The 22,810-nt window shown below is 36.1% G+C and overlaps 1 protein-coding gene across 3 annotated transcripts in view; it reads right to left on the bottom strand.

Moving 5' to 3' along the window:
• POT1 (protection of telomeres 1) overlaps positions 1 to 22,810 on the bottom strand; it is a 66,778-nt gene that overhangs the window by 34,759 nt on the left and 9,209 nt on the right. The window contains exons 3-8 of one of the 3 annotated variants that reach the window (XM_061467553.1): positions 21,259 to 21,331; positions 19,458 to 19,549; positions 16,838 to 16,948; positions 14,332 to 14,379; positions 13,090 to 13,204; positions 1,470 to 1,600 (exon numbers count right to left, since the gene is read on the bottom strand). In XM_061467553.1, coding sequence (XP_061323537.1) covers positions 1,470 to 1,600; positions 13,090 to 13,204; positions 14,332 to 14,379; positions 16,838 to 16,948; positions 19,458 to 19,549; positions 21,259 to 21,331 — 570 coding nt within the window. The remainder of the gene's footprint in view (positions 1 to 1,469; positions 1,601 to 13,089; positions 13,205 to 14,331; positions 14,380 to 16,837; positions 16,949 to 19,457; positions 19,550 to 21,258; positions 21,332 to 22,810) is intronic. The other 2 variants (XM_061467554.1, XM_061467555.1) reach the window with 2 other exon arrangements.

The following is a 22,810-nucleotide window of genomic DNA, read 5'->3' as shown; positions in this document are numbered from 1 at the left end:
CCAAGCTCCAAATGAAGCCAGCTCACTGGCTAGAGCAGCTGGGATATCTCTACAGTGCTCCAAGCATTTATTATAGGTGCTGGCAACTGACTGTATAAATACTTACAATGGAGAGAGAAATTAACTAACCTGGTTTGGGCTAGTATAAGGGCTCTTTAAGGTCATCTTTATGTATAGAGTAGAATTAAACTATATTTAGATTTTGAAGCTTGTGTTGCTAATCAGTACCTGAGATGTGCAGTTAGTCTTGAGAGTTCATTGATTTGACTTTGATTTTATGAGGATTATCAGGGGACTGGAGCACCTCCCATATGAAGACGGGCTGAGAAAGCTGGGGCTGTTCAGCATGGAGAAGAGAATGCTGCATGGAGACCTCATAGCAGCCTTCCAGTACCTGAAGGGGGCCTATAGGGATGCTGGGGAGGGACTCTTCATTAGAGACTGTAGTGATAGGACAAGGGGTAATGGGTTAAAACTTAAACAGGGGAAGTTTAGATTGGATATAAGTAAGAAGTTCTTTCCTGTTAGGGTGGTGAGGCACTGGAATAGGTTGCCCAGGGAGGTTGTGAATGCTCCATCCCGGGCAGGGCTCAAGACCCGGTTGGACGAGGCCTTGGGTGATCTGATTTAGCGTAAGGTGTCCCTGCCCACGGCAGGGGGGTTGGAACTAGATGATCTTAAGGTCCTTTCCAACCCTAACTATTCTATGATTCTATAATATGCACAAATAACTGAATACTGTTTCTGAATCTTAAGTTCTTTTTAAATAATCTCAGTGGTACAAATCTCAATAACTGGCTAAATCTTAGCACTTCTTACATTTATTGTCATGGGGTTTTCTTTTTTGTTCTCCTGCTATGGCATATCAAAATGTACATGCTTAGCACTACTGATCTTTACCGCTTTCATCATCCTTTTGTATAATCCTCAATTTCCTTGATCTCTCAGCAGTATTTAAATATGCAATTTGTTTTTTCCCATCTGGCTTCTTTCAGGACATTTGCTTATTTCTGCTGTAATTATTTTAAGCAAGAATAAAATATATAATTGTATACAGTTACCTTGCAGATTAATATGTAACACTTAAAATCATGTCTTTGGTACTATTCTGCACCTCTTTAAGTACAGTCAAGCATTATAAGACTTCCGTTCAGTCTGTGTAGCATGGTCCCTCTTCCCTATACACTTGCAGCAGGCTTAAGAACAACATCCAGCAGAAGCAGGACTAAAGCAACAAACACCGTTTCCTTCATGGCCTTTGATACAGGTAAATAAGGTAAGGCAGGAAAACACCAAAGCAGCAACTAGACATTGTACACTAACAACCCCAGATAAGCTGTTTAATCGATCAACTGCTTCATCTAATGTCTCCATGTGTTAATTTCAGTACATGAAGAATTAAATTATTTTTACAATCCTCTCACTGCAACAAAACAAGCACACATACCCCCCCACATACTAGTACATACCTTTATTCTATGAAATCGGACAATATCTCCAACTTTGTAGATTTTTGGTAGGGAATCCAGATTTCCACTGAAAAGAGAGCATGTTAACTTCGCATTTGATGGGTCCACGAGTGTTACAACTGAGCAGAAATCTGTAAAAGATAAAAGTGAATAAATTATACGCATTATGGAGTTATTAATACACAGATATTAAACATGGGATAAGCAGGCATATGGCCATTTTTTTCTGCTATGACTTCCCAAGTCAATTTAGTCACAATAGCATAACAACTGAAGCGTGGTCCATCTTGCCAACAATTAGCCCAGACAACTGAAAATGAAATAGGTGATTAAGCTCAGGTCTGTGAGCCAGGAACACACAAAACTTTTCCTTCTGTCTGCAACAGGCATGCAATTTTTTCAGGTTTCAATTTCTTCCTCTATAAAATAGGGAGCATATATACAATCTTGTACAATCCTGGTCTCCTGAAGAGGCAATGAGTTCTGCAAGTTCTAAAAGTAAACTAAAGCATAAATGACTTATCTTTCACTTTAACAAAATATGCAAGATATGTACTCCAAGGATACAGCCCCACAGCAGTAGTCAAAGCACCGTAAGAATCTGAAATGTGCCCTTAACAAAAGGACTGAGGTAACGGAGGAACCCACACTGGAGAAGAGGACATCACACAGAAAGGTGCAGATGGGGAAAAGAGTAAGGAATAGAGTAGGTGCTAACCCCAACCTCCTGCACCACCGTTTGCTACCCCAAGAGACACAGTGTAACCTGCAACAGTAACACTGGAAGTGGAGATGAAGAGGGAAGGAGAGGTGCCTAGAGTCAAGCTGAGCCTGAGAGAGGTGGAGGGAAGTTGTTTTCCCTTAGTGTAAAACTATTTCTCTTTTTTGTTTCTCAATACCGGAACCAGGTATGAAATGTTTAACTGGAAATAAATAAAATTACCCATGTCAAATCTGTTTTGGCTGTGCCAGGCACCTTTTCAATGCTCAAAAATTAAAACCATAAACAAGTAACTCCCCCCCTCCCCCCCAACGTCCCTTAGCTGTAATTCTACAAGGCAGTTCGTGATAATGACAGCAAACCAGAGTTAACATATCTGGGAACTGAATAAAGGTATGATAGTGCCAAAACAAATTCAATAAAATCTTCATCATGCATTTTATAAAGATACAGACACAAACAGTTGCCAGACAGCTTTGAAAGAGAATACTGGCAGCCTACTACAACTGACAGATTCGCCTTGAATAACAACTACAGGAAGGCAGTCAAAAAAAGACAATTGTTATATGTAAATTTTGTGAACAGATTTCCCCACCACAAAGACAGGTTAGACTGGATGAAAATACATGCTTGTATGTGCACTGCCTATGCCTTCAAAAGAAATACTCTACCACTTCCAGCAAATATATTAAGTTTTGCTATCACTTAAAAGTTTAAATTCACCAACAGTTTGAGTGACTGAAGTGTTGAAAGAAAAAAATCAAGTGAAGGCTTACCAAGAAAAATAAAACTACTATTCCTACAGATAGAAAAGCCTCTAATATTTCTATAAAACCACTACTCTTCTTCAACAAGATTTTTTTTTACACAAATTCAGTAGTGTTAAATTCTCATCTGTTGCACTCAGGAGTTACTAAGTGTCGCTCTTTAGCATGCTTACACCAAAGGCATAAGGTCAAGTGTAATATAGCACCTATTCTGATGTTCTATGCTAGGATTAGCAGACATGAATAGAGTCTAGCCAGTGGCTGACAAAACTGCAAGTATTTACTACTGTAATCCAGAGATGGATTGGTGTATTTCTTTGGGTATGAATTATAAAGGTTAACTTAACAGGTCAGCTGCAAAGCAATATGAGTAAAATGAGAAATTAAGAATTAAAAAAAAATCCCATGCAGTTCACAGATTTAAAATCCTTTGAGGATACAGGATAACACGTTACACTGCACTGATATAATCCAACATGGCAACAAAGAGTGGAATAACAAAAACATTCCACATTTAAATTGTCCTTACTTTCTGATGCTGTGATTATCTATTCTAGTCAGTTTCCTACCTGCGAAGCTGCCTATTTAAGGGGGGAAAAATTAACACTCTCTCTCTATTTTCTGTGCAATTAGCATACTCAAAAGACTAATTATCACCCTACTCAAAGTATCATAAAACTGTTATACTTGGTTTATACAGTCACAGAACACCTTGTATGCAAAATAGGTTCTCTGTTTCTGTGATTTTTGCCTTCCATTCTCAACTACCACCTCAAAAAAATCATTCTACAATAATTCTAATTAAAATAAAGTTATTCAAGAACAAAGCATAAGGACTTATTTTCTTCTAAAGAAATCTTCATCCAGCAAGTCCTTTTTGAAGGTTAGAAAACAAAAAGCTACCTGTCTTTCCTTCTCTAGCTGGAAGGTGAAAATTGCTTTTTGCTTTCCATACAGCATTATAGTTCAGTGCTTGAATTCACTTTTCTGCACAAATAATGACTCAAACCCTAAACAGAATTGCAGAATTTAAGTAACATCCCAGTGTTACAAGAAACAATATAATAAAATGTCATTGGTCAAACTTTCATTTTTTTCACAATATACAATGATGCAATACCCTCAGTTACTCAGCTAAAAAAAAAAAATATATATATTTATATATATAAAGTTTACATACTGGAGTCAATTTTCCTTTAGTAGGTAAGCTTACTTCACTCATTATCTTTTCCTGTTGTGGTTTAAGCCCAGCTGGTAACTCAGAACCACGCAGCCACTTGCCCACTCCCCTCCTTTTCCCCTCACCCCTTCCTGGCAGGATGGGGAGGAGAATCAAAAGAATGTAAACAAGATGGGCTGAGATAAGAACAATCCAATAACTAAAGTATAATATAAAACTGCTACTACTACCACTAATAAGTAAAATAACAAGGGGAGAGAATGTCAAATTAAAAAGAGAAGGAAAAAAAACACCCTCAATAAACAGCAGTGATGCACACCACAATTGCTCACCACCTGCTGAGCAATACCTAGTCTGACCCGAACAATGGTCTGGACCTTACAGGCAACTCCCCCCAGTTTATATACCAGGCATGATGTACTGCGGCATGGAATACCCCTTTGGCTAGTTTGGCTCAGGTGTCCTGTCTCTGCTTCCTCCTGGCTTCTTGTGCCCTTCCTCACTGGCAGAAAATGAGACTGAAAAGTCCTTCATCAGGGTAAGCGCCACTGAGCAACAATTAAACATCATTGTGTTATCAGCTTCTCAGACTAAATTCAAAACCAGCACTGCACCAGCTACTAAGAAGGAGAAAAATAACTGTTATAGCTGAACCCAGGGCATTTCCTACCGAAGGGAAATGCTACCGCTGATAATTTTTACTTCCAATAACCTGTGTTAAAAAAATGACACAATGGATGCATGGTTTTCAGCAAATTTATATAAAAGTTTTTACTTTCATACTAGACTGACTCAGCAAAAGCACTGGTTTTAGGCTGACAATATACAGAATGCCAAACTGCACCTACCGTTTGTTTGGATTTTTTATATATACTTAATTATTCTAAAGAGGTATTCCCACTCAGGCTTAAGATTAACATCACATGAGGGACTATCAGCAATGGGCAGCTATCTGCAAGGATGCTTCTAACACTTCAGAACTGGCATTATATCTCATAAAAAAAACCCCACAACTATTCAGAGAAGCAGCTTTTTTAGAAAAGAAATTTATGCAACAACAGGAATTCTTTATTACTGCAAAGACTATCTTTAAGAAAGTATCAATAAAATTCCAAGTCAAGACAGAAGAACTTTACATTAACTACATGGAGAATGCTGACCTCCAAACTTCTAGGTCCTCACTGTAGTTTGAAATATCAATGTTCTATATCCCCATAACAGACATTGAGAAACTAAAGTTTCCTCCACTGTGATGATGGTTTAGGTTCATCCTTCAGATTATAGCTTTCTTTTTATAAATATCACAGCATTTCCAGTCTTTTATGGACTCTTAGGTAAGTCATCAGCATGCTTAGAAAGTCAGCATCTCTTCACAGTGTAGACACACTAACACACATATATATATATATTACAAAAACAAAACAGCAAAACCCCCAAAACACATGGATTCACAAATTTATTTTTCAGTCCTTGTAAGAAAACCAGAATTGCTGCAAAAGCTTTCCAGATCAGTAGTTACTGATTTCATGGGAAGTCATTTAATACTTACTGATTAAACATTTATTTTAGTTTTATTCAGCAATTCCTAACAAAGATGCTTATACAAATTTTTAAGGTACAAAGCATCAGTCTGATTATGACTCTCTTTTTGGACAATCACATATGTATTCCTGACTAACCTTTAAGTGAAAGCCCACTATTCTGAATCAATAACTCACCCCTGCAAATAGATAAAAAGGTTTTTGGCCATGTGTTGTCAATGAGGGACTCAACTAGAGATTGCCTTCTGTTTCTTTTATTTCAATGTACATAAAACAAGAGAGATCAGTGTAGCAAATTAATCTCTTTTCTAAACTTCACCAAACATTAATACTGTTTCCAAGAATTACTGAGGCTATTCAGTACTGAACTGGTGTTCAGTAACACCAGTTAGCAGCTGAACCAGCTAACTTATCAAATATGTTCAACAAAACACAGGAAGAAAAATACTACAAATGTACACACTCTCCTATGTGTGTATATACATATATCTGTACATATACACAGATACTGCAGAAGCCCAAAACAAAACCTCTAAAGAATCAAACTGAATTTGTTTTACTACAGCATGGTATTTCTAACATGGCTATGCATTTAAGAGATACAAACACTGAGTAACTACCAACAGCATCTACCTAAACAGATGCTTTAATGCCATGCCATCATTTGTAAATTGCAGATCAAAGTAACAGCCTTGAAATTTCTTTCTATTAACTATTTATTCAACTGTTGAATTTTTCATTTCCTTTTAAATTTTTTTAACTTTTCTTTATTTTTAATATTAGCTGATAGGAACTGGCAATTTTCTAAAAAAGAAATACACACACAACCCACTGTGATTAGAAGGGAACAGAACATTACTCTCATCTTTAGGCTCCAGAAAGGAAATCATTATCCTTACCTCTATAAGAGTTTTTATTTTGTTCTGCAGAATTCAAATACAACCTCAATATTTTGATTGGGGAAAAAAAAACAAAAAAAAAAAACCAAAAAAACCCCAAACAACTTTATAGAACAAAACTACTGCAGATTTAACTGAGTCTTCTTTCTCAAAACAGACCATCAAATACAACAGTCTGTGATTGGCTTGTTTTGCACTGTAAGGTTGGTTTGCTATTGCTTACGAAACTGTTTTAACTGAGACTGTCCACATGCTGTAACTTCATGATTTTTCAGCTACATAGCTTTAAACAAATGATGGGCTGAGAGTTCTGATGAACTTTACACAAGATCAAATGAAAATTGTAAATAAACATTAAGGCTTCAAAATAACCTTAAGAATCTGATATATGGTTCTTAAGTTGCATTTTGGCATGTAAAAAGGATGATTAGAATTGTTCAAGGTTTTTAGAAATCTATTTTTTCTGAAGTGCTACCCTTTATTAATTTCCATTCTAAGAAATATTTTGTAAAAATAAAATACCCTCCACCTGCATGCACAGGTAGGCTAAACTGAGATTTTACTTCAATATATGCCATAATGAATAAACTGCATATACCTGAGAGAACAAGCTAGGTGGAGGTTTCCCCAGGAAAACAGGTTTTTACTCATGACTTATTGTTAACCAGCAGCAAGGATTATAGAAAACATTGTCTATTATCTGCAAGAAAAAGAGACAGAGTTGGAAAAGCAGTAGCGTAATATTGCAATGTCCCCAAAGTTTTATGGTGAAGCACATAATCTTTATAATCGGATGCTACAAAAAGGCCAAAGCTCTTTTTCTTTTATATTTGCTGGTTTTACTCAGACTAAATACTTGACATGTCCTTGAGAGGGGTGAAAGGAGAGAATCACCTTTGTTTCAAAATTTAAAATACCTAAGACTTTTAAACTGTTTGGGAAGGAAAGCTAGAACATAATTTCGAACACTTCCAACCGACCTTCCAGAAGACAGAAACCCATCTGTCTGTTGTACCAAGCAGGACATGAAGCATGTCCTTGGACAGTTTTTAGAACACATAAAATTCTTATGTATAGGCATTCCAAACTAAACTGAGCAGCTGTCCTGGGTTCAGTAGTAGCAGTCATTTTTCTCCTTCTTAATAGCTGGTACAGAACTGTGTTTTTGACTTGCAGCCTGGGAACAATGCTGATAACACCGATGTTTTTAGTTCTTGCTCACTAATGTTTACTCCGACCAAGGACTTTCCGAGTCTCATGATCTGCCAGGGAGGGGAAGCCAGGAGGAAGCAGAGACAGGACACGTGACCCAAACTAGCTAAAGAGGTATTCCATACCACAGCACGTCATGCCCACTATATAAACTGGGGGCAGTTACCCAGAAGGGCTAGATTACTGCTCAGTGGGGCTAGGTATCGGTTGGCAGGTGGTGAGCGGTTATATTCTCTTCCCTTTTTATTTCCTTTATCATTATTATTACTGGTGGTAGCAGTAGTGGTTTGTGTTATACCTTAGTTACTGGACTGTTCTTATCTCAACCTGTGGGAGTTACATTCTTTCCATTCCTCTCCCCATCCCTCCGGGAGCAGGAAGAGAAAGGCGGGGGGAATGAGCGAGTGGCTGCGTGGTTCTTGGTTGCCGGCTGGGCTTAAACCACAACAGCAGCTGAAGCATGCTCAGTTAAAATAAGTTTCTCTGTAATACATGGTAATTTATTATCATACTGAAAATTTATTTCATCCATCAGTGTCTTAAGTTTTGTCTAAAGCAATAATAGTAATCGAAATGATGAATATTTAATTACAGATTACATAAACCGACAAGGCTTTAATTAGGTCCCACTTGCTTTCAGTGGGAACACAGTGCAGAACTTCAGCCTTAAGCTTTAATATATGTAAGAAAAAGCAATATTTCATATCTAGGTGCATGTCTATCTAGGGAATAAAGGCCCACATGGATTAAGTACAGTGACTCTCCTCCCATGCTTCCAGCAGGTGTCATTTTAAAGCTATATGATTCTATTAACAGAGAGTCAGAAAGAGAATGCATTAGCACAAGATTGTGCCATACGTAAGGAGACTACAGAATTTTCTGACAAGAGACATTTCATGCCCTGACAATTCAGAACAATCACTGAACATTTTGCACCCTCTCAAGAAGATGTAATTCTGGATCGGGGGGGGGGGGGGGAGAAGGCAGAAACCCCACAAAACCAGCCAAATCCAACTCTGAAATATTTAACTGAGTAGTGAATAATTCAAAAACCCCAAATTTTTGCAATAAAGTAAAATCACAACTACCTTCATAAATAAGAAACTTTTGAAATTGTGTCCTTGATCTCCACTGATTCTGTTGTGTTAGCTTTTTTTAATGCTACCAACTGAAAATACATAGATATATTAGAAAGATATATAGTTATTAATGACATCTAGGCAAGAACTAGTTGTTAAGTAAATCATTTTCCCTATTAAATTTCTACTACTTATGAAACTGAAGCAATTAACTTGTCAAATAACTCAGTTGCAAAAATCTGTCCTAGCTGTTTCAGAGACATATTACCTTGAAAATCAGTACATTTAACTTTATTGTTTCTACTCATATGGAAAGAATGGCTGTCTTACTAATTTCCAGCAATCAGTGCTTCTCTAAGTAAGATGTTCAAAGTCCTTGTGTCCCCAGAGTCTTGTTAAAGCAGCTGGACAAATGACAGATCTAGACCACATGATCCTTCAGGAACTGCTCTTCCATGATTTACTCAAAGAGTAAAACTAGTACTTTCTACATTTGATTTATTTTCTTCTTACCCTTCTTATTGTCAGCAATGTGAACAAAGGAAAAAAAACAAAACAACTTTAAAAATGGGGTTTTGTTCACTTCTTTCCTTTTAAGCCCAAGTTTTAAACCTGCAATATTTTTCAAGAGGAAAGTACTCCTCTTCACCACTGGCAATATCCTGAATTACTGTAGATAAAGCTAATCTTTTCAGGACCTTATAAACACAGCTAAGAGATTTTTAGAATTGTAGGCTGGGAATTATCAGTGACAGCTCAAATTCTTAAGTAAATAAATGTATATATTATATACTAACTATTGTAAGACTGACAGCATTTGAACAGATCTAACATAAGCAAGCGATCACTAGACATCACCACAAAATGAAAATTTTGAGAAGCTTACTACAGTGACAGATGTGCTGCTTGACAGCCTGCAGAAAAGACCAAATAGAGTAACTTAATATTGAAATAATTTACCAATATTTTACGTTAAAAACAAAATACTTATCTCTACTGTGTACATATGTCTAGACTATACTTGCACCTTTACAATGAAGTCTTTTACAAATTTTAGTGGCACATCAGGCAGGAAAAAATATCTGTGATGAAACCTCTCACCCAAAGGAAGGGTTTTGTAAAGTTTTTGGTTATTCCATTTGAGAAGACATAAAGACTGTCTGTTATTATTGTTCTTCTTAAGGTAAAGAAATTTTTAATTCCACTAACAATCATATCTTCACAAGTTACTTGTTTCTCAAGATTCCTTCATAAGATTTATCCTTATTTTACTGTAACCCAAAGAACAGAAAGCCTGAAATATCCAGAGAGTCCCAGCATGTGTGCTGGGTTGACCTTGTCTGGCTGCCTGGTGCCCATCCAGATGCTCTCTCAATCCACCTCCTCAACAGGACAGGTGGAGAAAACAAGATGGAAAAGTTCATGGGTTGAGATAAAGACAGGTTTCCACCATGGGCAGGACAGACTTGACTTGGGGAACATTGATTTAACTAGTTGCCAATAAAAATGGTGAGAAACAAAGATTAAAATACGTATTCCCCCCATTTCTTTTTCCCAGGCTAGACTTCAGTTCTTCACATCCTACATCTCTTCTTCCCCCAGGTGGTACAGGAGAAAAAGGGAATGTAGGGTTATGGTCAGTCCACAACAGCTCCTCTTCCCTCCTATACCTTACTTCTCACACTTTTTTTGCAGAAGTTGCAGTGTAGATAAATTCGCTCATCTGAGTTCTCCTCTGCAGGCTGCAGGGGAATCTTTGCTTCTGCATGGCTGCAACTTCTCCCCTTCTTCTCCAGCTTTGGTGTCACTGGGCTGTTCCTTTCACGTTTTCCCTCACTTCTCACTGCCATGCAGTGTTTTGCCCTTTCTCAAAGGCACCAACACCTTGTTCCAGGGTCTCATCCATGCCCTGCAGTGGATCAGTTGGAGCCAGCTGGAACACCCACCTAGCTGGAGCACAGACACCTAGCATGCCTTGCTTTCCCCTTTTTGATCCTTTTTCATGCCCCACAGCCTCAAATCCTTTTCCTCAAGCCCCTAGCAACCTAACATCACCCTTTCACACCTATCTGGGTATCTATCTCTGACCTTCAAAAGAGATGCCTCTGTCTTTGTTTTAATCAATAGTTTTCAAATATTAAGTACTCTTATTACTATTACTTCTAAGCTAAGAGCATGACTCGATTTGCTGTACATGTAGCAAACATTCACACACTTCTTTTAGTATTTTATGAATGTTTGTATTTCTAATTAGATGCCAGAACATACTTCTGTTTCCAATCTAAATGCATTGAGTTCCTGCACATATTTTCACTTACCATTATTCCTCAACTACATCTAGGAATATCTGTTGTATTGTAACATTCATAATGTAAAATACTTGGAATTTGTACTTAAAGATTTGCAATACATTGTTTAACAAAAGCCTAATGTATCAGTGACTACGTAAAATATTGTAATATTCACTTTAAATCTCAAGAGTAAAAAATAACCCCAAATATGCACTGTATTTGCTATAAAAACAGATGGATCGTTACTGGCTCGGTTCTCAACTTAATGACATCTATTTTTAAATGTTAATGTTTTAATTAGATGATTCCATATTCTTCAGAATACTGTTTATGTTTCAGAGTTATTCTGGGAAACACTACTGCCCTCTCAACACTGAGTAAGAATGTAGAGCAGAAAGGTTTTCTAGGGGCAAGCCTTATCATCTATGATAAACACGAAAGGGGACACATTTTGACAACAAACTGCATCGAAAGCACAGAACTGCCCTGCTGCAGACACCAGAGCACTGAGTCCAAGTGGATTGGGTACATGTTTCTTCTGGTGACAGGGTCAACACTATGTACAAATGCTGATGAATTTCCAAAAGCTATTCATTAGCTTGTGGATCCAGTTAATCGAATACATTATTGAAAAATCCTATGTTGCTCTGCATAACAACTCTGAATGCTGCCTTTATGTCACCTGACACTTGGTGTACCATAGCCCAGAGAGCTGCACATATCTGTCTTGCCTTTTCTGTGGATGTTTGTCCACACTTGAGATACAGGTACAGCAAAGCCAGACTTCAGCTACAAGTGAGAGCAAATATTTCCTATCAAAATGATCTTTCATAGCAGTATATCTGTTCATCTAGAATACTACTGCATCAAAGGGAAGCCATTAAGCATGCTCACAATGCAGACTATCAATATAGTTCAGTTGAACATACTGAAACCAGCACACACACATTTGCACTGCCCTCCGAGATGTTCCTCCAATTCATACACTGTAAACTGACTCAAAACCAAGGCTGAAGATGGCTTCATCGCCAAAGTTGAAGTTATTAGCTGAACCTTAGTGGGACTTGGAAATTTTTTGGGGTGTACCACCATGTTTGCACAGCTGTCAGCTATTTCACTTACATTTCAAGCTACCTAACTGTAAGCAAACCTCATTCTAGGTTTCTGAGTTTTTCATGCTCACTTCTTAAATTTCTGCATTTAGAAGCCAAATTCATGGCTATTGACATTCAAGAAATTTGCATAAGTAATTTAGACCATAAAAACCAACAGTTACCATCACGATAAAAAAACAAAAAAACCCAAACAAAACCAAACCAGCACATTAAAATGCACAGTAACTTTACAATAAACAGAAAATATTTTGATTAATTCTGAATCTGAGTAAGAAATTCTACTGCTTAATCAAATTCATCAGGGATATCAACTAGCTGTGTACTTACTAAGCACCTAGTGAAATAGTATAGTCTTCTAGCAAAACTCGTACAATCAGTAAGTGTTCACAGAGAGAAAAATGATTCAGTTGTACTGCTTCTACATTAACAAATATGCTGGCAGCACATTTATAGGCTACCATAGCACATCCTGTCAAAATCTCAAGGAAGAATTGCACTTAGTTACACAACAATCCTTTCCCACAGGACAGGTGCAGAGATTTTGCACCTTTTTTTTTTTTTTTTTTGCACAGGTCCTTTTCCCTGCTTTGTACTGACAGTATTAGCTTGATAAATACTTTCTTCATTTGCTATCTCCACCAGTGTGCCTAAACAAACTTCGATACCCCTTACCTATTTGTTGCTCTGTTTCCTGGATGTTAGCTGAGAGCCATGACTAAAGGATCACCTCAATTTGTTCTGGTTTATTTATAATAAACATAGTAAGAATAGTTCTGTTTAGAGGAGATTTTAAATCTTTTGTATATAGTACATACCAGTTCCTTTGCTTATATATGGAGGCTTGAAGAATTTCACAATGCCATACAAATTCACTACGGTTCCATGTTTAAGATGATTCAGAGGAGTGTACACATATTTGGGTGCAACAGACTGGAAAGGTGTGATACAATTAGGGAACAAAAGAAAATATTATTCAAACCTTCTCCCCCAGAATTTTGTCTTTTAATACCACCCACCCTCAGATATGCTTTATCTGATCATACTTAAAAAAAAAGAAGTTATTTCTTTCTATCTTACTTAGACTCTCTGAACATAAATATATTTACAGGCAATAAAGCACAAAAAAATCCAGACTTATTACCATTTCCTTTTGAGATTGCATCTTCCTTACAATAAACTAATCAGTTAACTAGTTTCAGTACATGAAACAGGTGAATAATATGGATGGAAATTTTTTATAGATAGGTTTTAACATGTCCATTCAAAGGGCTTTTTAATGCACATAAATAATTTTGTAATCCTTATTGGCAGTGTCACTGCACAGAATCATTGTCTTGTGGTGGGAAGTATCTCCCTCAGTCACTGGGTAAGTCTTCCTATTAAAATAGCACACTTGTTGGATTAAAGAAATTAAAGACTACCTTCTATTGTTTAAGGACTGCTTTCCTGACATCTTAAGGTTACATTATATGCTGATTACCTTGTCTTTTAAGAATACGAGTTCTGCCAACCTGATTGAAAACTCTTTATAAAATTAACTCAAATCCAAGCTGTCACTGTCATTACTGAACAAACAATAAAATTCCATACACTAATTCCTATGCCTTTAATACACTTTAATACACCATTTTCTGTTGAATCTTTATTTAGACATATAAAGGTTTGTTCCAAATGGTAATCAAAAGTACTGTTAAGACCAGCACCTGAATTCTGATTTTAAATCAAAGGAAGATTTATATTTCCATTTTTTTAAAGCACAAGCATACAATCTTTCTTAGAATGGTTACCTTTCTAGTTTAGATATTCCTAAACGAACATGCAAACCATTCTGAGATAGAGAGAACCTGTAAGTATAGAAAAAGTACTACTTTTTCACACTTTATTCTTTTTTCCAGGCACTTTATTTGCAAAATTAAAAGCTAAACAAATGACTGCTGGGATGAGAGTACGGAGTAAAAAAAAAAAAAAAACAAAACAGGAAAGAAAAAGAATTTTACATTCTCATTTATATGCAGTTAGCCTCACATGGTTTAAAAACATCCTGAATATAAACTTACCACCAGTGCAGTTTTTGAAGCAGCAGTTGTTGTTTGTCTATTGTAAATCTGAGGAGAAAAAATAGCAAACTCTCTGATTAAAAAATTGAAGGCATTGGAAACGTAACAATATTTGATAACTCTACAGCAAATATAATGCTAAGGCAAACACAAAGCAGCAGTACAGAGAGTTTTGCTGTGTGAATCACCTATGAAACTAGTAATATGTTTTTATAATGAAAAAAAGAAAACATTTACTCCAATTACACTCAAACAAAGCTACTTTAAGCAACATATGCTTTCTAAAGCAGAAATGTACTTAGTTGAATATAGGTCAGGTCACATTAAAGAGTCAGCATCTGAAAGTCAGAGGCCACAAATTTAAAACTGTACTTGCTTAACAGAGAACTTAAATGGATTTAGGTTCTGTACATGTCAATGCTTAGAGCATTAGATCTACTTTTAGTGACTCATTACCCTCCTTTGGGGGAAAAAATATATATATTAAAAAAAAAAGAAAAAGAAAAAGAAGAAGGTTAAGGCAAATTCACCAGAATGTGATAAATTCTATTTTCTATTTAAAGGTGGTTCCTAAGCTTCTAGAGCCATACTTGTAAGCCAGACTTATCTTCAGTGTAAGGTCTTTTAAGGACCCTATTGTGATGATTTGACAATACTAACACCTAACCACCCTATAATGAAAAACACTGGGCTCAGATGACACCCTGACGCAACACTGCTGTCTGTCTGCTTGAAGCAGGGTCCCACTCACAGCTGCATGTTGCCTGCTAGGGATACGGTTTTGCTCTTCACATTCAACTGCATTTCTGAAGTAAGTTTTACTTTCATTTATTTATTTTAAATAGCTGAGTGAACAGTTATAATTGAGAAAGTAAATCATGCAAAAATTCAGACAATTCATACTAATTTTAAACATTCAATGAGTGTGTCAGTAAATTAAGTGCCATAGGTTCCATTCTGTGGTCAGTGATGAGACAAGACACCTCCTCCGCCTCCTCAGCACAACCTAGACATTCAGTGAGCTGCACATCTTCCTTCGGATTGTTTGTGAAGATGTGCTGCCAATACTCAAGTTGTGCCAAAATTCAGGTGCATTTAGACACATTCACTCAGACTCAGGGCATAGCTTTACTATCCAGTATCTTCAATGACATATTTTCTCTACCTTTACATAATCAACAGACAATGTCATGAAACAGTCTGCATTACAATATGAATTAATTTCGTTTCTCATTGAGCTGCATTCCAAGCTTTAATTATCTGTAGAGGTAAAAAAATTCCTTTCTGAACCAAAAAATGTATTTTCTTAAGTGTAAAACTGCCAGACAACAATTACACAAACATAAGTTCAAACCTTGATATGAGCACAGGATTTATGTTAATAAGAATTTTTATATGAGATTTCTGTGTTTAAGTTTTCATAATTATTTCTAAATTTGTTTCAAAATCTGATGGATAGGCCCAAAGGAATCACCATAAAGCCGTATTGCTCTCCAGTGAAGGTGCCTATTCTTTTTCACTGACTACAGAATGGAGTTCACAGGACTGTCACCAAGAGCTCAGTTCAGTGCTATCACCCTTCTTTTTAACAGCATTAGACAATTACAGTGATCAAAATTGTGCAACACTTTCTCACCAGATGTCCTTAGCTGTTGGGATAATTTTCGTAAGACATATGAAGTGTTTAAGCCCACTTAAGTGTTCAACAAAGTTGTTGCAACTCTATTACCATTCCACACCTCTTTCCCTCCACTACAGGTTTCCAAATGTAGAATAATATCCTAAATCCTTTGGTATTTAAGCTTCTGTGATTTTTTTAAGTCCTGTAACTTTTAAAATACTAATGATTAGACTTAAAAAGGGTAGGAAACGTCTCTTGAAGCAAAGACACAGTAGCCACAACAAACATGCACTGCTGATTCATTATCACAGGCACAGAAGCAGAACAGGGTATCTCCACTCCCATATCTCAACAGATGGAAGCATTTAAGATGAACAGTACTGATATAAGAATAGTACAAAAGAACTATTTTTCTCCTAAAAAAAAAGAGGTGTAATTTTCCTTTTTAAAAAAAAAAGAATCTAGGAATCCCTGTATTTCAAAGGCAAGGAGTAACAATGAGAATTAAAGCAGTACAAACTCATGACAGACCTAAGACCATTCTTGCACCCTCTACCTTGCCTGCATTGTTGCAGCGTATTGTGCATGAGAATGGCTTAAACAGCTCTAGGGATCTATCTATAAGCCAACTAAGGTCAATTTTCTGAACTCAACAAGTAGAAACTTACCTGGGAAGCCCTAAGACAATTTAGATCTTGCATGGTTAGGGTAATTATAAAATTGGATGCACCCACAATATGTCCCAGTTGTTTCATGATGAACATCCTGAAATAATCTGTAGCATTTCAAATTCTAATAGATTTTTTTTTTTCCTACTGTAATGCAAAACGTTTATGTTCCTATTTGCACGAAAAAAAGGTAAAAAAAAGTTTGGTACCCACGTACATAAATGGCTGATCCAGATTCTTCAGACACCTCCAGGTGGCAACCATGTCTACCATCCTCTCGTGCTGTAGGCGATTTTGCCAACTTAAATCCTGCAACTACAACGGTGTCCTATGGGGACAGGGTGATAAAACAGATGATTACACAGGCTGTATCACGTACTCTAGCAATGTGAAATTTCCCCCTAAAGTCTTAAGACATTCAAGAAACAAAAATGCTGAACAAATTTTAAACACTGCCTTGAAGTTTTTTTATTTAGTTCTTCTACCAGCAGAATTCATCTTTTTCAGACAATGCCAGAAAATAGTGTTGTGGGTTTTTTTTTTTCAAATTCTGCTAAAATTTTCACACTCTTGATGTTACTGCAACTGACTGCTAATTTTGACAATGGCTAGATGGGAAGAGTCATGGCAAATAAAGCAAAAGAATCATTCCCCTTCAAATATACTCCTATCTGGGTAAGTTTAGCTAAGCTAGAGAAGGAATCACACATTGGATCAGCAGTAACAAACATTCTTTTCTCAGAGCTTATTTCCTGAGCCATAGCTGCACTTTGAAGAGACTCTCCTTGTAGTTATTTTCTGGTTTGGCTGGATCACCATCTTCCAATTTCTTCCTTAAGGGCCAAGCATGTCAATCAATAGGTAGGTTTCTGCTAGCAAACAAGACATTTCTGGCATCACTCCTAAGATTCCAGGGCAAGAAGCAATTTCATTTACACCTGCACTTTCACTTTGGTATAAAGTTCCTCAGATACTACGAAGTGAACAAGAAAATAATGACTTAAGGAGTAAATCATTCAATGCCTGCAGCAGCTCACCTTTTAGTAGCAACCAATTTAAAAAAAGAAAAAAAAAGGGGGGAGGGGAGAGAAGATAGAAAATATATTTAGAAGACAGAGATGGTAAGAACGGTATGTGATCAAAGTGCTGGGAACTCAGATGCAATGTAAAGCTCCTTTATATCAACTCATTTGGTACCAGAACAGTACAGCAGGGCTGTACCAGTATGACCCATTCCAATAAGCATATTAGACTCAATTTCTAGATGACTTCTAACAAAAGCTCTTCCATAAGCTTTTACTGAAGGACTCTGCTCATGTGTTAATTTGATCACAAAGAGTCTTCTGATTAAAGTTGACAGTGTTGGCCAAATATTATGCTACGATGGCTCCTTTTTGCTATTTCAGTAATCTGACAATGCTACTCTAAATGATTCAAAATCCAAAACCTTTGTGTTCTGTACAAGAAAAAGAAATGCTGTTAGCTTAAGTGACAGTGATGTATTTAGCTATTAAAGGGTTTTGGAAAAAAGAAAATACTGCAGAAAAGAAATTTAATCAGTCAGTTTAATACGTAATAAATCTGCTTTGGGCATGGTGATTTTCAGGTAGTGTCATAAATAGGAACACAATATATGTTTTGATTAAAATATAATATGTTAGTCAGATAAGTGTAAGCCATACTCAGAGCTAGTAAGTTAAAATAGGACAAAACAATTACACAACTCAATATTCCTTACAAGTGGAACACACCGCCCTGCTAACATACATCTCATTCTTTCCAGACAAAAACACACTCAAACACAGGCTTCAGGAAACTCAGCTATTTTGCAGAAACCAGGCATTAGCATGTGTCTTTCCTTTCACTGTACTGATGCTACTCGTGTTCCTTCAACAGTGGAATCAACCTTCAGCTAAAAAGCTATGCCCTGCTATATGTTATTCCCATTTCAGCATTTGATTAGATTGCAGGCTGCACAAGATGCTGGGACTTGGCTGCTGAGTCAGGATTGGAGCTCTGTACAGATGACTTCGTCTTGTTCTCCTGTGCCAGAGGAACTTTAGAATTACACAGACTCAAGCCTTTACACAGGTTGATAATTAATGGAAATGGTTTTTGTTAATAGTATTAGATCAGTGGTGATTACTAGTGATGTAATTTTGACTAGTGATGTTATTTTTGACATTCAAAAATATCTGTGAAAGGACTGTGCAATTTCAAGGAGGAAAAAATCCACTAACTTCAAAGTCTAGTTTTACACGTGTAAAGAACAGGTATATTCTCAGATTTCTTGCAAATTCATAGTCAGCTTTGGCAGATTGTAACTTGCAGTTGCTAAACATGCCAAAAAATTACAGAATTTGCACAGCACTTTGAGATTTTATGTTTATTGGTGAATATTCGTGTCAAAGGAAGACTACTACATTGCATACATATAAGCACTAGGATTTGACCAACATTTTTAAACAGCAAGAAGAAATCCCACTCTCCTCATTCAAAATAAGTGAGAAATAAAGGAAAGACAGTATTTTCCCTGATTATTATTGTTATAGAATCAGAAGACTCTCAGGAGAAGGAACAACACGGCTATTCATGTTTTTGGGATGACTTCTCTATCATCCATATTCATGATCCTTTACTTGCTAGGTAAACAGCACTGACAAAAAGAATTGCTTCATTTCAACATTAATGTTAGAAGTAATTTACATAAACAAGTACTTTGGGGGTTTTCCTCTAGTTCATATTTATATATTTGAACTGATCTATACAAAAACAAGAAGTCAACATACATCTGTGAAAAAAAATCCAAAAATAAGAAAAAAATATATATATTTTACCCCAGGGAGTACAACTTGTGCACAATCCTCTGCCATTTTTCCATATATTAAAATATTGATGCTGTTGATCCGTGAACATGAGTTATCCGTATCTACAGAAAAGAAAAAAATCCAGAAGTGATTGCCATCACCATACCTTCTCCAAAACAAAACAGTAATGATAAGTGATTTACAAAAGAAAAAAAAATGAACCTACAGTCCAGCACTTTTCATTCAAATTAATATACAAAATCATTTCAAATAGCTATACAACTTCTTTTATGTGCTAACTATATATATGTCAAGCAGAACATTCCTCATAGGGATGCTGGGGATGGACTCTCCATTAGGGACTGTAGTGACAGGACAAGGGGTAATGAGTTAAAACATAAGGGGAAGTTTAGATTGGATATAAAGAGGAAATTCTTTACTGTTAGGGTGGTGAGGCACTGGAATGGGCTGCCCAGGGAGGTTGTGAATGCTCCATCCCTGGCAGTGTTCAAGGATGAAGCCTTGGTTGACATGGTTTAGTATGAGGTGTCCCTGCCCATGGCAAGGGGTTGGAACTAGATGATCTTAAGGTCCTTTCCAGCCCTAACTATTCTATGATTCTATGATTCTAAGAGGACCATTTAAAAGGGGAAAAAAATTCTACACCAGTGTACATTAAGAAGAAAGTACAAAGATTTCCACTTTGACACAGATCATATTGTAGAACTATATAAACTGGAGATACTCCAGGCTATAAACATATCAATAAACAGCCTTACAGCAAGACTGATGCAGAAATTATATTGCTAAAAGAGTTTTCTACCTTTTACTGTTTCAGCAATAATACAAATGATTTAGACGATTTTAAATTTTTTGGGCTGTGGAAAACGTACAGAAACTCTTGGCCTTTCCAAACAGCAAGATTCACGGAAGTTTTAGGTCCCTCTCTGGGAATCCTGAAACCATCCAGGAAACTGACTCTGGTCCCATCAGCCTCATTTGCCTCCACTAACACCAGTCATAAGTTGTATCACCAGGTCCGATCTGCACCCCCAGCCTGCTATTCAGTCACAGCCACAGAATGTGTAGAATCAGAAAGGCTCAGAGAGAGCAAGTGATGATTCCCTAACCAGTGTAAAGAGGGAGTTGAGAAGGAAACGGAAAGATGTGGAAAGTCCCTTGAATCCAACACAGGCTGCTGACTAATGACATCCTCCTCTTTCCTGGCTGGAGATGGTGATGAGCTTTGGACTTAAGAGATATATTATTTTTTAGTATCATTGATTACATGATGAACAACTTAAGTCTTTCAACGTGTTAATGTGTCTACTGATATTTAATACCCAAGTAATCAGGTGAAATTCCATTTTTTACTGCTTAGATTGAAACAGAATGAAATACAAGTATCAACTTACTGACCTATATTAAATGTGCACTTACATAGTATATACTGTGTATATACTATATATAAGTATAGATGGTATATGGTAACTATTAAGTGTTCATTTTTCTTAGTCCTTCCTTATGATAAGCAATTTAAAAATACACTACTAAATCTGCACATATAGCTAATGCACTTTCAGAACAGTACATTAAAATTCTGCAACAAGAAGTCTACCGATATATGAAGACTGTATTGCTTCCATTAACTTACACAACATAAATTTAACATAATCTATTTTTGTAGAGAACAAAAATTTTTTGAGAGTATTTTAAATATAACATTTTACTGAATACTAAAAAGCAGGTACTAGTGATGTAAGAGCATATGTCACAAAGGTGTCAAGAAGTTTAATAAAACAAATTTAAACCGTATACTTAAATGCAGTACCTTGAAGAACGACCTTGAAAAAGTCTGTCCCATCTCTGAGTTTTGTTACCGGGTAGGAAAGAATAACTATTCCCTAAAAAGTTAAAAATAAAATAAAATACAAGTGTTATGAACTAAGACTATGTACCTCTAAGTTACTGAAAGACTGATAACAGCTGAAATACCTGCAAGCTAAAAAGGTGGAATAGAAATAAGTGAAAGTTACCATCTGAATTCCAAAAAAAAAAAGTTAAAAAACCCCACCTAAAACCTGCTAAAGACAGCACTGAAGAGCAATATTCTTGGTATTTAACAAATGAAATATTACATGTCTGTATTACTTAGATGTTGCTGATTAGATGATAAGCTTAGACTAAGCAATGAAACAGTAGCTATGGAAGTACCTTTTACTGGTTACAATAGCACAAAGGGTACAGTTTAGCACAAAACCTGAAAGGTAGCAAGTACAGCCATTTCTCAAAAAATACTGGCAAAGGACTACAACATATATATGAAAATGAAACCACAGTCAAGGTAGAAAAGATGCATATGAGGATAAATAATCTGTGAAAATAAAAACCTGTACAGCTGAGGTAACAGTAATGTAATGTTCTGAAGCTATAGTGACCTATATAATTTGTCAGTAATACAAATGCTCTAAAAGACACAAAGGTTCTATTAATTATGTAAAAACACTGTCTTTATAATGAAGTTGAAGTTACAATGAAGCAAAAATCATGGATCAGTGCCTTCAGTGATATTAACACCTCTTTGGAACAAGTACATTTTGTTAGAAATATGGTAACTCATCAAAAGAGCTTTTCCTTCAACAGCAACAAAATGTCAGACAACTTTGCTCCTCCACAGTATGACACGTAAAACACTGTATCCCACTCAGGAATAAAAACACAGAAATTGGTTCAATAAGGGAAAAAAAAAAAAAAAGACGAGAAAAAAAAAAAAATAAAACAGATTCTGTAAAGTATTTAAGAGAACTACATAAACAGCACCAGAAATAAAAGGTTTCTGATACAGAGACTGCAGCAGCAATCTGTATAAACGCACAAAAGGAACATTAAGAGGAAAGTCAGGTAAATCATAATTTTACAGTACATATATTCAGTAGGAAGTTTGACTTAAATGTTAGTAACAACTTCTTAAACTAAATATGCAGCAGTGAATTGTTATTGTAGAGGCTTTTCAGAGTAAAATTAGTCCTACAACATGTTGACTAGGAAGAATCCAAATCAAATCCAACAGTTTATTTTACTGTTTTATAAAGAAACAGGCTCCACAGAATATCCTTTTTCAACCTAAAGTATATTTTAATTTTATTACGCTAAAAAACCAGCCATGTTTACTTAGATTTAGCATGTACCATATTATTTCTTTTGATGCAGTAGCAATGCTTCATTTAAAAGCAAAATGAAGGTCAAAAATCTATGACAAGTTTTTAACAGGGAAGTTCCTACTTTTCACAGAGAAGTCTAGTGCGATTTGTAAGGAAATTTAAGTGTCAAATACTTATTTTAAGAATCGGCATCCACAAAACACTGTTCTGAGATTTGTCTAT

The sequence above is a fragment of the Pezoporus flaviventris genome, unplaced genomic scaffold, assembly GCF_033815535.1.
Source record: "Pezoporus flaviventris isolate CSIRO_AGI_PZ_B2104156 unplaced genomic scaffold, CSIRO_AGI_Pfla_v1 ptg000045l, whole genome shotgun sequence".
Taxonomy (NCBI): Eukaryota; Metazoa; Chordata; class Aves; order Psittaciformes; family Psittacidae; genus Pezoporus; species Pezoporus flaviventris.
Note: the sequence above shows the minus strand (reverse complement) of the source record. Positions and strands in the feature narration are given on the sequence as shown.